Source organism: Onychomys torridus, chromosome 3 (assembly GCF_903995425.1).
Source record: "Onychomys torridus chromosome 3, mOncTor1.1, whole genome shotgun sequence".
NCBI classification, from domain to species: Eukaryota; Metazoa; Chordata; class Mammalia; order Rodentia; family Cricetidae; genus Onychomys; species Onychomys torridus.
The window spans coordinates 138,593,026-138,609,782 of NC_050445.1; the positions used below are offsets into that span (position 1 = coordinate 138,593,026).

Here is a 16,757-nt window from a genome sequence, read left to right on the forward strand (position 1 = left end):
TGGTTAACTGGCCTTGTGTTTACCCTTCAGGCTAAGTGAACTTTTGAACTTAACTGTTTTTCTCTCTGCAAGGTCAGAGTCCTTTCTTGATAAGCTCCAGACACACTCCCAGCTCACTCTGGCACACGTTCTGAAAGCCACCTCTCACAGCAGACAGGCCAGAGCCCTGCCCCCACGCACAGATTCTTATTCTTTTTGGTTTTTTTGTTTTGTTTTGTTTTCTGTTTATGTGGGGCTGGGGATTGAACTCAGAGCCTTGTGCATGCTAGCCAAGCAAGCACTCTACGGCTGAGGTAAACCTCCATCCATATCATCATTTTAAATTACACATGAGTGCATGTAAGAGTGTGTGTGTGTGTGTGTGTGTGTGTGTCTTTTATGCATGTGCACACCAGGGCTCACAAGTGAAAGTCAGAGGACAACCTGTGGGAGTTGGCCCTCTCCTTCCACCGCGTGGGTCTAGCTGGCTGGAATTTGCTATGTGGACCAGGCTGGCCTCAAACTCCCAGAGATACCCTTGCCTCTGCCTCCCCAAGTGCTGAGACATAAGGCACACACCACCATATCCAGTTCCTTCCCACCCCCGTTTATTATTATTTGTGTGTGTGGATATATAAAAATATATATTATGAATATATATGAATATCTGTGCCTATCTGTATATATGTATTATGTATGTCAAACTAGTCACACATATGCACACTGTGTGGAGGTCAGAGTTCTTACCCTCCACAGATCCAGGATAGATCTCAGAGTTTGTCAAGTTTACCTTTCCCAGCCCTGAACTTTTTTTTTTTTTTTTTTGGTTTTTTGAGACAGGGTTTCCAGGGTTTCTCTGTGTAGCTTTGCGCCTTTCCTGGAACTCACTCTGTAGTCCAGGCTGGCCTTGAACTCACAGAGATCCGCCTGGCTGCTGGAATTAAAGGCGTGCACCACCACAGCCTGGCAAAGATTTTATTTATTATGTATACAACATGTATGACTGCAGGCCAGAAGAGGGCACCAGATCTTGTTACAGATGGTTGTGAGCCACCATTTGGTTGCTGGGAATTGAACTCAGGACCTCTGGAAAAGCAGTCAGTGCTCTTAACCTCTGAGCTCTCTCTCCAGCCCCTGCCCTGAACTCTTATTCTCAACCCTTAACCCTCATGAAAACAGGACAGACCCCTGTTTTCAGATTTTAAACTGCTGTATTTCTACTGGGGATGTAGCTCAATTGGCAGAGTGTTTGCCTATCATTCATGAAGCCTTGAGTTCAATCCTCAACACAGCATAAACCAGGCACAGTAGTGTACATTGGTAATCCCAGCACTCATGAAAGCAGAAGGGTCAGAAGTTCAAGGTCATCCTTTGCTATATAGTTCATCTGAGGCCAGCTATGTATATGTATGTATAAGACCATATCACCACAGTGGTTCTCAACCTGTGGGTCAAAACTATCGAAAAACACTTATTTCTGATGGTTTTAGCAACTGAGACACACTCAGCAGCAAAATTACAGTTATGAGTGTAATGAAATAAAAGTAAACTATGGTTGGGAGTTCCTAAGACCACCAGAAATATGTTTTCCCATGGTCACGACCCACAGGTTGAGAGCTACTGCCCTATCATTTAAGAGAAAAAATGCTGTGTTTCAGGACAGGAGTGTATCTCATATCCCAGGGGTGGAGCACTTGCTTAGCCTGTGAGACCTTTGGATCCGATGCTCAGCACAGCACGTCAACGCATGCAGACTAGATGTGTTGGCACAGACCTGTAATCCTAGCACTTGGGGAGACTGAGGAAGGGAACAATAAATCCCAGCCCCGTAGTGAGTTCTAAGCTGGTGTTCTAAGAACATAGTGAGATCTCGTCACACACAAAGTCCTTCCTCCATGGCTGTTTGTGACCGGCCGTCCTGGGGGAGAGGTTCCACTGTTTCCAGCCTTCTTCCCTAGAGAGTCGGGAAGCTCTCTCTAAGCTTTTGCCTGTCACTTTTGTCCCAGAGTTCAGTCCAATTTGTCACCTAACTGACAAATTGACCAAAACTACAAAAAAAAAAAAAAAGCAGACCAAGAATGTTCGATTCTTGCTGTCATTACATTGTGTGATACAGAGGAACATTATAAGAAAATTAATTTCTAGGAGACATAGTGAGACAACTCACGAAGGAAAACTACTCTAACTTCACAACACTCAGTGAGTCTCAGTTGGAAAGAAGAATCCCAGGCTGAATTCCCTGTTTGCATGATGGTTAAAGATGAACTGTTGGTGTCTGAGTTCCAGGACAGGACACCCTGTCATTTCCCTCTCCTGCAGCCCTGAAGTCAGCAGAGCCAGATTAGAAACGTGCTTTATTGCAAGAAAATAAAGGACTCCAAGGATTATAGATGGAATCTCAAGCAGATAAAGAGGGGTGGGGGATTACGATATCCCCATAGAATCGAGCAAGACAGAAGGGCCTCTGCATGTGGTTACCAAAACAGACAGGAATTCACAACTGAATAATCAACGCACGTCTGTGATCAAACCCTCCCTCCATCCAGGTATCTTGACAATCAAGTTCAATGTTAATGGTACGCCTGCATCTTCTCTCCATCATTGTGAGACAATGGGGTTATGAGAAGGATCTGAGAACAATGCGTTTGCTGTGTCTTGGTGGTGTGTATGGATTAGTCCTCGCTGGAGACACTGTACTCCCGCATGGTTTGCAGTATCCAGTCCACGTAGTTCTTTACCTTCGTGTAGATTCCATAGGTCCCACACCTCTTCCCCCAGGACACCAGGCCTGCTGCATAGAATTTGGGGACCTTTACATTGGGGACCTGCAAAGCAAAAGCCCCACCACTGTCCCCCTGGCAGCTGTCAACACCCTTCTCTCCGGCACAGATCATGTTACTAGTGAAAACATAGGCTTCTGCCCTCACTTTGGGATTCTCTTCTTTCACCTGCTGGCACTTCTCCAAAGAGGTCACGGGTAACTTTGCCCCTCTGAGATGGATAACATTGTACCTCCTCTCTGTTCGGCCCCACCCTGAGATCAGCCCCAGGTCCCCCTCTGAGGGCTCGTACTCCGAGGAGGCGCCTGGCAGGCAGATGGGGGAGACAGTGGGCCCCATTTTCACAGGGTCTTTCAGCCGCACCAGTGCGATGTCGTTGTCAAAATTTGTCCGTGTGTCCAAATCATCCCCTGCTTCCCAGCCTGGATGAATAATCACACGTTCGGAGGTGAGCTTCTGGCCATTTCCCAGATGTTCCATTTTCACAGTTGTGGACCCAACATACATAGATGGGTCGGAGATTCCCTCCACAACGTGAGCAGCCGTCAGCACCCAGTACTCATCAATAAGAGCCCCACCAGCCCATGGGTACTGAAAGAAGACCTGCCAGGGAAAACTTTGAATCTTTGCAGGGTGTCCTCCGAATATCCTCTGCTGTACTGTAAAGGGCTCCGTGGGTACTCCACAGACTAGAGAGGAATAAGAACAAGATAGGGAGATGCAGGAAACGATGCTGGCCTCTGGAAAACTCAGCCACTCAACTGCTGGACCCAATGGGTGGCAGAGTTCTCCAGCACGTCTTCAATCAATGTCATTTGGTCAACTACCTCCACATCTGACTTATCCTAGTGTGGTGGTTTGAATGTAATTGGCCCCCATAAGCCCATGGGGAGTGGCACTATTAGGAGGTGTGGCTTTGTTGGAGTGGGTGTGGCCTTGTTAGAGGAAGTGTGTCACTGTGGGGGCGGGCTTTGAGGTCTCCTACGCTCAGGTTATTCCTGTTGGTGTGGATCAAGATGTAAAACTCTCAGCTACCTCTCCAGCACCATGTCTGCCTGCGTGCCACCATATCCCACCATGATGATAACTGGCTGAACCTCTGAAACTGTAAGCCATCTAATTAAATGTTTTCCTTTATAAGAGTTGCTGTGGCCATAGTGTCTCTTCACAGCAATAGAAACCCTAACTAAAATACCTAGCCTCACCTAACCATCTCCTTTGCCAGTGCCAAGCTGGCTTATGGTCGAGATTGGCTAAACAGGAGGCTTACGTGAATGACTGAATCCAGATGAGCTAGTATCTCACACTGTCCACAGTTTGACTCACAGCCCCTCTGAGGCACACTTCATGCACATGAGGCCAGAGACCTGACTAGAAGCTAATGCTTGAAAACTCTTAACTTCACACAGACTGTGGAAGCAGGCTTTCTACCTCCAAATGATGTTCAGATGAAGCCCTTGTCTAGAGGGTGTCAGAGGATCTCACTATGTAGTCCAGATTGGTCTCACACTCCCATCAGCATCCTGAGTGCTGGTATTACAGGTGCATGCCACAGGCCCAGCTCTGCTAGTGTGGTTTGATCTGCTTTTCCCTAATGACTAATGTGACACCAGCTGTTGATGTTGACAGATGTTCCTATTTCCCTTCAAGTCAGCCTGAGTTGATGCTGTTGAAGGAGTTCCACAGCCCAGTGTTAACACCACTTCACTGTGCTGAACTCTGGGAGGCCGGGATTAAGTCCCTGCCTGGAAGGGTCACAGCTATTGTCACGTGATACCTGCTCCCTGCATGTACAGCTATGGTCTTTACCCACACCACAGCCCAGGTTACCTGGAACACATTTTGGCAGCTCTATACCCAGTTCGTCATTCACCCAGCTCCCATTGGCAGTGCAGCGATACTGCCCTAGAATAACAAAAGGAACACAGGTCACTCAGTGCATCTCTCCTCCATTCTCTGTTTATGCAAAGCTCTGGACAATGATCAAGGAACCACATCACATCAGCTAGAAAAGAACCTTCACCCAGGAATGATGGCACTGGCCTCTAATCCCGCACTTAGGAGGTGGATGCAGGAAGATCCAGCCTCTGCTACATAGAAAAGGCAAAGCCACCCTGGGCTATGTGAAACTCCATTTCAAAAAGTAAAAATGAATGAGAGCTGGGGCAGAGAGGCGGATAGCCCAGGCTCACCTTGACCAACTCCTACCTTTCAAGCGCTAGGATTACAAACCTCTGTCCCCATGCCTGCCTGCCCTCCTAGGGATTTTATATGAAACAACCTGCTGTGGAATAATTCTCCTGTAAACTGTAAACATTTGTCACTTGTATTGGTTTAACAAAAGGCTGATTGGCCAGTAGCCAGGCAGGAAGTATAGGAGGGGTGACCAAACAAAGAATGCTGGGAAGAGGCAATCCCAGAACGCAGGAGGCAGAGGCAGGCGGATCTCTGTGAGTTCAAGGCCAGCCTGGGCTACAGAGTGAGATCCAGGACAGGCACCAAAACTACACAGAGAAACCCTGTCTCAAAAAAAAAAAAAATGCAGGAAGAGGAAGGGTGAATTCAAGAGTCACCAGCCAGATACAGAGGAAGCAAGATGAGAACGTCTAACTGAGAAAAGGTACCAAGCCACAGGCTAAACATAGACAAGAATTATGGGTTAATTTAAGAGTAACAGCTAGTTAGTAATAAGCCTGAGCTACTGGCTGTTCATTTATAAGTAATATTAAGCCTCTAGGTCAATTATTCGGGAAGTAGCTGCCAGATATTTGGGAATTGCTGGCTGAACACAGATACTTCCATCTACAATAACTGGTCCCGAGTCAGATAGCCACATGAAGTGGATGTTGTAAAGGAATTCCTGCTGCAGCTGTGACAGTAAGCTAGTGGCCTCTATGATCCCCTATGAATGATCCCTGAAAAACGTACCCTACCCTGCAAACCAACAGTGTCCTTAGACTAAGCCAAAAGGATGACAGTGTCTATTCTTTCTCACTTCTCTACAAACTCTCTCCAACCAGAGAGTCGGTGGCAATCCCCCTCCAACTCCTCCATGCTCCTCCCCTCTCTTCTAGTAGAAGAAACCTACCGCCGTGTTCTTCATGCTCCATGTAGTAATATGGCTCTTCACACGAGTAGTGAACGACAGAACCAAATAGGGTATTATCTGGATCGTCAACTCTACCATTCTGAATGGGTTCTGGAATACCACAGTCCACAGCTACAAGAGGAAGTGGGGAAATGGATAGTCAGGACAGGCACTTCCTCCCAGGAAGAGTTAGGGACCCATTCCATCCTCAGTCTTCCTCAGCCACATCCATAATCATGCCTATGATAAATCTTCCAGTACCAGCTCTTCTGTGGCATCTTCTCTAGCCATCTCTCCAGCCCACTGAGACCTGCCGGTCCTGATGGCCCTGGAAAAGGCCAGGAGGAACCTAGTTCTCTGGTTGGCAGAGGCTCTTATGCAATCCCAGAATACACTTCCTTAGAGCAGTCGACTTCATATTCCATTGCCCCCTTCTTTAAAAGAAACGTGTTAGTCTAATTGGCCTAGGACTAGACAAAGGCTAGACGATCCTCCATAACAGACTTTCCTTCAAAAAAACACAAGCCGTTCTTTCACAAGCCTAGAAGGAAACCATGCATTTGAATTTTGATGTGTCGATTATTCGATTTCCTTTGGGAGGGGAAAGAGAAGTTCCACTTTGGAGAGATACGTACGCTGACATTCTAGTCTGGAATGGCTCCACTGACCGTTGCTTTGACAAGTAGAATAGAAGAATGTTGAGCCAACATTTCCCTGGAGAAAAACAGACATCAACATTAATTTATAAAAGCATATGGAAAATTAAATCCAATAATGAAATTGATCTCTGGCCTTGGATCAATGAGAAGTCCTCATCAAAAGAGGCTTGGAGAGCATCTTTAGAAGAAGAACCCTGAGCACCCAGGAGCTGGGGCTGGAAGACAGCTCTGCTCCAGCATGTCAGCTCCCTTCCCCTGGAGCTCCAGACCTCACAGGAAGAACGGACAACCTCAAGCCACTCCCTCTATGGTTGAGGTTATTAATATCTTGATCAGGCAGCAATAACCTCACACGCTCAGATGTCTGATCTGGAGCCAGAGACTAGGGAGAAGCCTAAACGTCCTTTACCTCCACAACTTCAAATCCGTCCACACAGGATATCTTCACCACATCTTTAAACACATATTTTGCCTTTTCAGGCTCCCAAACAGAATTGGCACTGAATTCTTTGGGACAAGGGATTGCTTGGAGAGAACAAAAATAAGGTTTTACTAAACAGCTGGAAACTGTGTGCTATTTTACATAATTCCCACCTTTTTTTTTTTTTTTTTTTGAGACAAGGTCTCTCTCTGCGTACCCTAGGCTAGACTGGAACTTGCAGAGTAGCCCAGGCTGGTCTCAGACTTGTAGTAATTCTCTCCTTCTCCAGTGCTGGACTTCTAGCTATGTGATACCATCCCCAGACATTCTCATGCTTTCTGTGAATGGGTCAAGTGGCTAGCATACCAATGTAGAGGCCGGAAGAGCACCCTGGGTGCCCGCTCAATCAGTCACTCTCTGCCTTACCCTCTTTTTTTTGGGGGGGGGGGGTTTCGAGACAGGGTTTCTCTGTAGCTTTGGAGGCTGTCCTGGACTAGCTCTGTAGACCAGGCTGGCCTCGAACTCACAGAGATCCACCTGCCTCTGCCTCCCGAGTGCTGGGATTACAGGCGTGCACCGCTTCCGCCCGGCTCTGCCTTACCCTCTTAAGATGAGGCATCTCACTGCACCTGAAGCTTGCCTTTTCTACCCAGGCTAGCTGATCACCAAGACCCACTGATTCCCCTTCCTCTGCCCACCCACTCCCAAACACGTGGTTATGCCTAGATTTATTTGTGTGTGTGTGTGTGTGTGTGTGTGTGTGTGTGTGTGTGTTACAAGGATCCAAACTTAGAGCCTCATGCCTGCCCAGCAAATCCTCTTACACACTGACCCATTTCCCCATCATATTCTCATACCTTCTAAACCCTTCCATTGTCCTCAATTCCAATATGGCAGATGTGTAAAAGAATATGATGCCACTAACTAGCTGCCCTCTACACCTGTTGTCTGCATTTTCAAGACTAGTTAGTTAAAAGATTACTAACCAAACAATAGTCTATTTGTTTTGATTCTACATGTCCAAAGAACTCAGTATCACCAATCAAAAAGGCACTTTTAGTTACTCACGGTCTCCATGGTAACGAAGCTTCCAGCCCTTTTCTTGTCCTGTTAGATCAGTTTGGAAGACAATATCAAGGGTGTTACTGTGGGTTTCGATAGTTAGTGGCCCAGGGAATCCTTTGCCACAGTAAGGACCAAACTGTTGATTTTTTGCAGCAAACTGAAAGGAAACAATATAATAAAATCAGAAGAGAGGAAAATCTGAAGAATTAAGTGGGGGGTTGAGGGGATGAAAAATGAGAGAAATGATTGGTGCAATATCAAATAAGAAACAAGCAAACCAACAAAAGGATAGGCTGGAGGAAAGATAATTTTAATCTCCAAAGCTGGACCTGATGATGCAGGCCTGTAATCACAGCTTCTTAGAAGACTGAGGCAGGAGGATTACAAGTTAAGGTCAGATTGGGCGACTTAATGAAAACCTGTGCCAAAATAAGAAATCGGAAGGAAACATAGAAAAGGGCTACAAATGTAACTCAGTCGTAGAGTACTTGTCTAGCATGCATGACAGGTTCAGTCCCCAGTTGAGGAAGGAGTAAGAGGGGGACAAAGAGAAGAATGAAAAGAAGGGAAGAGAGATCTCACTGGGCGTGGGGTAACATCTGTAACCCCAGCATTCAAGAGGCTGGCATGGGAGGGGTTTTGAGAGTTTTGAGGGCTACATAAAACCCTGCCTTAAACTGGGAGGTGGTGGTACACACCTTTGATCCAGGAGACAGACAAATCTCTGAGTTCGAGGCCAGCCTGGATTACAACTGAGTTCCAGGAGAGCCAGGGCTACACAGAGAAACCAAACCAAAAACAAAACAAACTTTCCTTAAGGAAGGAGCAGTACTAGTATTAACCGAGAGGCAGAGGCGAACCAGGAGGATGTCAGTCTGTGGCGGGGTGTTTGCCTAACATGTGAAGGGCCTAGATTCGTGCCCAGAACCACAGAGAAGGAGGCTGCAGGACAGAAGTCTCAGCGATATAAGTAAGCTGGGGTGGGAGCCCAATTCATCATCTGCTACGCACAGTTAAACTGTCCTGGCAGTTCCCATCCGAGTCAGCTGGTTCCACATCAAAGTCTTCCCTCCGTATGGTCACCACCACTTGGAACCCCTCCTCCAACAGAATCTGGTATTCACACCTTGAGTTCTCCGGGTATGGATTGGGATAATTGGGACTTGAAATCTCCCCAATCAGAGCCGTGAATACATCGCCACTACAATTGACTATAGGAGAAAAAAGGAGAAAGGACCAATCAAATGTAGGGACAGACCAGAAGAAGTCCCTGGCCTCTTCTGTTCCTTGTCGTAAGCTTGGAGTCCTCTATTCGGTTAACCTGAGATCTGTTCCCTGAAAGAAGCCTTCATGGAGCAGTTACCCACGGTGCTCATGAGGAGAGCTAGCCAATGCCTATGCGGTGTCGCTGTGCTTGTGAGGGAACTTTCCACAGTTGTGAACAGCCTCGGACAGTCTCTTCACAGGCGCCTCTCTATCTCTGTCTCTCTGTCTCTCCCTCTCCCTCTCTCTCTCTCTTCCATTTAACTAACTTTACCCTGAAGCTGTGGTTTGGATCTTACCTATCTCCCAGAGTTACAAGTGCTAAGGACTTGGTCACTGACTGATGGCACTGTTGGGAAATAGTGGACTCTTCAGAAGGTAGGGCCTAAGAGGAGGAAGCTAGGTCCTTGGGGTATGTGACCTTGAAAAGAATACTGGTACCCCCTCCCCTTCTCTTCACTTCCCAGCTGCCCTGAGGTGAGCCACTTTGCTCTACCACCTGGCTCCCTACTATGACGCTCTGCCACACCACAGACCCCAAAACAATGGATCCAACTGACCAGGGACCAAAACTGCTATCGCCATGAACCAAAATAAGCATTCCGTCTCTTTGGTTTCACCTTTCACAGCAATGTAAAGCTAGTACACCTATCTTATCCCCCTCACCCCCACCCGTGGGACCCCCAGTTAGTTTACGGATCGCTAAAAACAGCAGCCACTTGAAGGGAAAGCCTAATCAAAACGGGAAGGATGGAGTAAGCTCTCGGTCCATTCTAAATCCTAGGGAGCATGAGGACTTCTTGATGCCAGGCTCACCTCCGCAATTCCTCATGTCTTCGTGGAGGAAGTACTCTGGGGGACAGGAGCAGAAGTAACCACCAATGAAGTTGTTGCAGAAGTGGCTGCAAGGGACATCTGTAAAATCTGTGCATTCGTTTACATCTGCAAGAAGGACAGAAAATCCACAGTCAAGGGCAAAGCCCTAGAAGGAAGAACGATGTTGAGCCCAAATCTGTAGGGATGAGGGAAAACAGAAAAGGCTTGCTGCTAAATATTCTCAAAGCCAGGCATGGTGGGTCACTCACGTAATGCCAGTATTCAGGGTGCTGAAGCAGGGGACTAACATGAACTAGAGGCCAGCCTGGGCTACAGTATAAAACCGTTTCTCAGAGAGAGAGAGAGAGACAGACAGAGATAGAGAGAGAATCATGGAAGAGGGGGCAGAAGAGAATGTAAGAGCTGGAGGAAGGGAGGAAGTGTCGTGGGATGCAGTCTTCCAGGCATGACAGGGCCATTGCTCTCTTAGACCCATACAGCTGTAATTACCTGGACAAGACTGTGCTTGTCGATATCCTGTCATGGAGTGGAGAGTGACTCATGAGGCCCCACCTGTCCCTGAGGAGCTATAGACGACTAAATCATTACGGGAGGAAAGAGGCATTTTCTTCAATGGTGTAGCCTCTGGTAAAGTGCCCGTGCTCCCATAAATAAACCCTCACCAAGCTCTTAGGCGACCCTAATGAAACTCATCAACACATAAAAAGGACACCAAAGCAGAAGATGGGAGAAGAAAGAAATCAGTAGACAAGAGAGGGTACTGGGCAAGCTTGGACAAATATGTATGAATATGAAAATATCATTATGAAACCCATTATGATGTATAGCTAAAGCATGTTAATAAAAAGAAACTGGGAGGGGGCAGAGATGTGGCTCAGTGGTTAAGAGCACTTGCTGCTCTTCTAGAGGACCTGGGTTTGATTCCCAGCACCTACAAGGCAGCTCACAACCATCTGTAACTCCAATCCAGGGAATCCAACACCTTCTGGACTCTTCAGTCACTGCGTGCATATACATACAAACAAGCAAAACAGCTATACACATGAAATAAATAAATTAAATATTTCAAAAATAATCACATTTTAAAACATTTCAACTTTTAAATATTTATTTATTTGTTTGTTTGTTTGTTGCATGTGGTATTTTACACTACATGCATGTCTGGTGCCCTTTGAGATCAGAAGAGAGTGTTAGATGCTCTGGAATTGAAGTTACCAACAGTTTTGGGCTCCCATGTGGGTGCTGGGACGTGAACCCTAGTCCCCTACAAGAGCAGCAAGTGCCCTCAACTGCTGAGCCATCTCTCCAGCCCCATATTTTAGAATCTGCAATACTATAAAGATGGCCTCATTCTAGATCACTTTTCTGAAGTATGGTTCAGAGCTGTGTCCTGCCACTGGACAGCTGTAGAGGAGCTGGCACTGTGAGAAGCCCTCCTACTTCTCTTGCGTACAAAATACACAATACCCTGCCCAGCTAGCACATGCTGTAACTCCAGTACCCAGGAGACTGAAGCAAGAGAGTCAGGAGTTCAAGGCCAGCCTGGGTAACACCGAAAAACTCTGTCTGGTTGTAAAAAAATCCATGCCAGAGACAACACTGACAGTGACGTCCCCTGGAGAAGGATGTTACACCTTCGCCACATCACAGGATGTCGGTCTTACTGTAAATTCTGGATGACATTTGGACTCTTTGAGCAGTCTGGACTTCATTCTAACCTGGAGACAGATGCAGAGGGACCGTGGACCTGAAGACTTGAATGCACTGGGGTACAACATAGTCATTCCTACACAATTCTTGGCAGAGTATCCACATTCTCAGTCTCCACTTCCCTCCAGTCCTGAGGTTTCTGGGAGCCTTCCAGAGGCTGGGGAAGCACTCTGTCACTGAGCTAGAGCCCCAAACCTTCTTTTTTCTGATTTTTTTTTTTTTAAATACAGAAGCTTTTGTATCTCAAGCTGCCCTTGAATTCCTGATCCTCCTGCCTCTACCTCCTTAGTATCAGAATTACAGGTGTGTACTGCCATGCCAGAATTCCCAGCCCTCTTGTTTACTTTTTCTTTAAAATAATTGGGGGGAAGAGGGTCTCTCTCTACATAGCTCTGGCTATCCTGAAATTCACTCTGTAGACCAGGCTGGCCTCAAACTCACAAAGATCTGCCTGCCTCTGCCTCTGCCTCTGCCTCTGCCTCTGCCTCTGCCTCTGCCTCTGCCTCTGCCTCGAGTGCTGGGCTTAAAGGCATTCTCCACCACACCAGGCTTAAAATTGTATTTATGATTTATTATTATTGTACATGTATGTGTGTATGCATGATGAGGCATGCAACAACACACATATGAAGGTCAGAGGACAAGCTTATGGAATCGTTTGCTCCTACCTTTACATGGACCCTGGGGCTCAAACATGGGGTTGCATGGCAACTGTCTCACAAACTGAACTATCTCACCAACTCTCTCTTACTCTTAATTTAGAGACAGGCTCTTACTAGGTTGCCCATACTGATCTTGCATTCACAATCTGCCTCCCAAATGTGTGGGATTACAGGCCTGCACCACTGAGACCGGATCCTTAGCTTTCGATGAAGATAATGGTACCTACCTTGTGGAGTTGAGCTGAAGATTTTGTTAGTGTAAGTAAGCCTTCTGATACAGTACGAATTCCACAGTGGTTCTCAACAGTTTACTGCCTATTATCTATTATCTATTACCATTACCACCAACGTGATAAAATGTTTGCATTTCACCAAGGCAATTCACGGACAGACCCAGGGCAAGTCCATACTTGTTAAAGACATAAACATCCCTAGGAGAGGTGGCGCATACCTGCAGACTGAACGGGGAGACTTGAGAGGTGGAAGCATGGCCTGCCTGGGCTGCATAGTGAAACCATGACTCAGAACAAGAGAGAACGGAATCTTCATCTAATACATTGTGCATTGGATGTGTAATACATTTCTCCTGCTTCTCATCTTTTAGTGGGGTCAGTATGTCACATACTGAAAGTGATGTCTTACCTATGGCAGCGTAATACGCAGCAAAGCCAGTAAACCGTTCTTCGTTGGAGAAGTCTGACTTAAAGATCACCTGGAGTTTATTGTATGGGATTTGAAAGTCTTCCACAATGGGGGAGTCGGGGTTCTTGCTGACCCTCTGTCCACAGAGTCTCCCTTCCTCAACACCTCCTGAGATTATCTAAGAGATAAAATTAGAATCAAATTTAGAAGTAAAAATGGACAGAGAGAATAGAACCTTTATTCCTGATCTCTATGTCAACCCCCACCCTGCCCCCAGCGCTGTAGGTCAAACTCAGGAACTTATACATCCAAAGCACACTCCTCCACTGAGCCAGGCCCCCAACCCATAGAACAGCATCCTTCTCATTCCTCCACCCCCCCTACCCTTCCATCTCTCTTCTTCATACGCTCGTGATATACCTGCACTGAGTCATATTCACAGTTCTCTGACAGCTCAATGTCCAGATGGGTGAAGTAGAGGCGAATCCCAAACCCTTCTGGAACTTCTATGTCCCACGTTTTCTCGATGTCATTGGGGTACGCCTGAGGATAGTTAGGGGACAGGATCTCCCCATGCATGGTAGGCTCAGCAGAAATTGATGCCAAAACAGAAAACAGGATAAACCACCTGGATGGGGGAACCACAGAGAAGTGGGGAACACAGGTAACAACGGCTCCATGCAGAAATCTGGCATCTGTCAGCAGGAGACCAAAGGGAAGGAAAAGGCAGCCGATGTGCCATGGTGTAGACTAAGCTTGGAATAAATATACGGAAAGTTAAAACGCAGGCTTCAGATCTGAGCTCTATCATGAGAAAACGGGAAGCCACATGTAGCAGGCCTGTGTGTAAGCTCCACACTCTGGAGACAGAGGAAGGCTAGTGAGTTCCGTGCCAACCTGGGCTACAAAGTGAGACCCTGTCTCAAAAATATGCAAGAGTCAAAGAAGGTGGGGATGGAGTTCATGCACATTTCTGTAGATACCTGGCCACTTACCACGTCTCTGGCGATTTGCCCATGGCTCTCTGGCTCTCGGGACCTCTGACCTTGGAGCTAAAGAGCGGCTGGCCTGTCTGTCTTTATCCAACAAATACAGGCAACTGCTTTGGTGTTGAGGGGCCACCCAGGGCTCAGTGTCACCTTTGAAGGAATACCATATAGATAAGTTCCTATCAGTAACTATCACCACCGCGCCTCTCACATCCTCCTGGTGCCATTTCGGCTAATGTCCTAGACCAGCACTGAGTCTTACCCCTCCTTTGCTGCCTTGAGCCAACTACCAATTCTTCTGCACATGAATGAGTCTCTCCCTGTCTTTGGTGTTGTCGTCCACCAGCTCGTGGCCCCTCACATCAGCTGTTCTGTGTTTCCACCCAGGTCTGTCCATCCTGAACGCCCACCTGGGACTGTTCCATCCTCTTTCAGAACAACCCCCTACCGTTCAAGCCAGCCTCAGTGACATGCTTATTGCAGGTGCTTCTGCAGATGTCCCCATGGCCACTGATGGAGGAATGAGCTTCTTTCCATAGGGGCGGGAAGGGACCTTGGGAAAGCCTGATCAGGAGGGAAGTGCTGCCCCTGCTGGGGCGGGGTGGCACCAGGAAGGGAGAAAGGGACAGCTGACCGAGAAACATCAGAATAAGAGGGTATGTCTTATTTTAATTTCCTGAAGTTGATTCCCTTCGTCCTTTAAAAATAAAATAAAAAACAATACAACAACAACAACAAAAAAAAAAAGATGTCTTCCCATAGTTCCCAGAAAAGTCTGTCACAAACTGCTTTTACACCTGAACACAGTGCTATGTGGAAAGATGAAGCTGGTGTTGGGATGGGGGTTCAGCATATGAGAAGCCGTGTCTATATTCTGCCCTTGTTCTGAGATCCTTCCAACCCTCCATCTTTGCTCCAAGCCTTGCTCTACAAGGTCCCCTGTCTTGCCCTGCTCCTCCATCAAAGCTTTGCTCTTTAAGGTTCTTGTTTTAAAGTTGTTACCTTCAGGAGCTGATGGGAACAAGTGGGTCAGTCTCCTCTCCTGGCACTGGTCATGCTGGGAAGACCCTGGCAGCTCCAGAGGAGTCAGCCTCTGCAGGAACCTCAGCAGGATCGCCCTGCTCTGTCTGCTCCTAGGATTCCCTACCGAGTATGTGCCTGAAATTCCGTGTTTCCAAACAGAGGGGGCTGGGAGACCACAACATGACAGGACAGGGAACTCAGTCTTATCTTAGAGCTCCCTCTGGTTTTAAACTAAGAACTGCATCAGCTTCTCTGGGCTGAGAGATCCCGCTATCCAGAGTTCTGAGAAAAGAGGAATGGGGAATTCTGAGATTGCCTAATTCGCTCTTTCAGCCAAAGGGTGTGTTCCAGAGCTTTCGGCGAAGTCAGGTGATTTATTTTAAAAGCGGGGAGGGGTTGGTAGAAGTGGGAAAGCTAAACTCAGAAAGTCCAACCCTCTATCTGTGTGAGTCACAAATAAGGAGAGTCATCAGAAGGAAGGGGAAGCCGCTGTCTGAAGGCAGTGAGAGGCAAGATGCTCAGCCCAGACAGGTGCCTGCCTCCAAGCCCAGGGACTTGAATTCTACCCTCTCTGGGACCCAAATCATAGGATAAAACCAACTCCTGCAAGTTATCCTCTGAGACAACACAAATGCAATTCATGTTTTTAAATTTAAAAAATAGGTGCAGCTCCTTATTCTTATCCTGCCTTCCAGGCAAGTTTTGTGGTTGAATAACAGCTTACTCCTAGACCGTAGACGGCATGGGCTCTTGCATTTTCTTTGCCCTAAAAATACCCTTTCAAAGCTAGGCAAGGTGGCAGCTGGACTGCTGAGAATTTGAGTCCACCCTGGGCTCCGTAGACAGTATCAGGCCAGCTAGTGCTACATAAAATTTGTTTCTTGTTCAGTTTGATGCACAGCTGTGATCCCAGTACTCAGGAAGTGAAGCCAGGTGCTATCAGAAGTTCAAGGCCAGTCTTCCCTCACATAGTCAGTTGAGATCAGCCTCTACCTGGGATCACTAAAGGGAAGGAGGAAGGGATGGGGAAGGAGGGAGGTGGGAGAGAGAGAAGGAGGAGGAAAAAGAAAAAGTCCATTACAAGTCCACCTACTAATGAGCTACAACCCAGAGTCACCAAACTGTGTCCCCTGGGTCAGATGCATCATTTTACAAAGGCTGAGCAGTAGTACTGCACCCACCCAAGGGCTGAGATAACAGCCCACTATCAAGATCTGCACACACTGCTCTCCACTTCTTTCTCATGTGGACCAGATGAAGCAAGGTATCTGTGCACATGACTTACCCCCAGTTACCCAGAGCTAGACCTGGAGTTATAGGGCAAGCTCAAGTTTGGTGTTACCAGGTTTTGCCCCAAGCAGGGTCCTTTTTCCTTCTGGAATCATAGAACAAATGACAAGACAGAGCATCAGCTCATCAGTGAAGGGGAACCTGACTGTGGTGTAAGCCCGACTGTTGCAAGGCACAGGCAAGAGGATCACCAGCTCTGGCCAGTCTGGTCTACACAGGAAGTATTTACACACGGTGACCCTGTCTTACAAACAAACAGGAAGAGATGTGGGAGACAAACTAAAGAGTGCCTGCTGCTCTTGCTGATGACCAGGGTTCAATCCCCAGCACCACACTGGGTGGCTCAGAA

At 47.2% G+C, this 16,757-nt stretch overlaps 1 protein-coding gene across 1 annotated transcript; it reads right to left on the reverse strand.

Annotated features, from left to right (window-relative positions):
• Nucleotides 1–2,333: 2,333 nt before the first annotated feature.
• Nucleotides 2,334–15,234, reverse strand: C1s (complement C1s). Its single transcript, XM_036181767.1, has 12 exons — nucleotides 15,098–15,234; nucleotides 14,102–14,245; nucleotides 13,527–13,734; nucleotides 13,107–13,284; nucleotides 10,072–10,197; nucleotides 9,004–9,203; nucleotides 7,996–8,149; nucleotides 6,916–7,031; nucleotides 6,483–6,561; nucleotides 5,848–5,979; nucleotides 4,590–4,664; nucleotides 2,334–3,448 (listed from the first exon to the last, which is right to left on the reverse strand). Exons 2-12 carry the CDS (start codon nucleotides 14,122–14,124, stop codon nucleotides 2,652–2,654), a joined length of 2,088 nt encoding a protein of 695 aa, XP_036037660.1. The 5' UTR covers nucleotides 14,125–14,245; nucleotides 15,098–15,234; the 3' UTR covers nucleotides 2,334–2,651.
• Nucleotides 15,235–16,757: the final 1,523 nt, after the last annotated feature.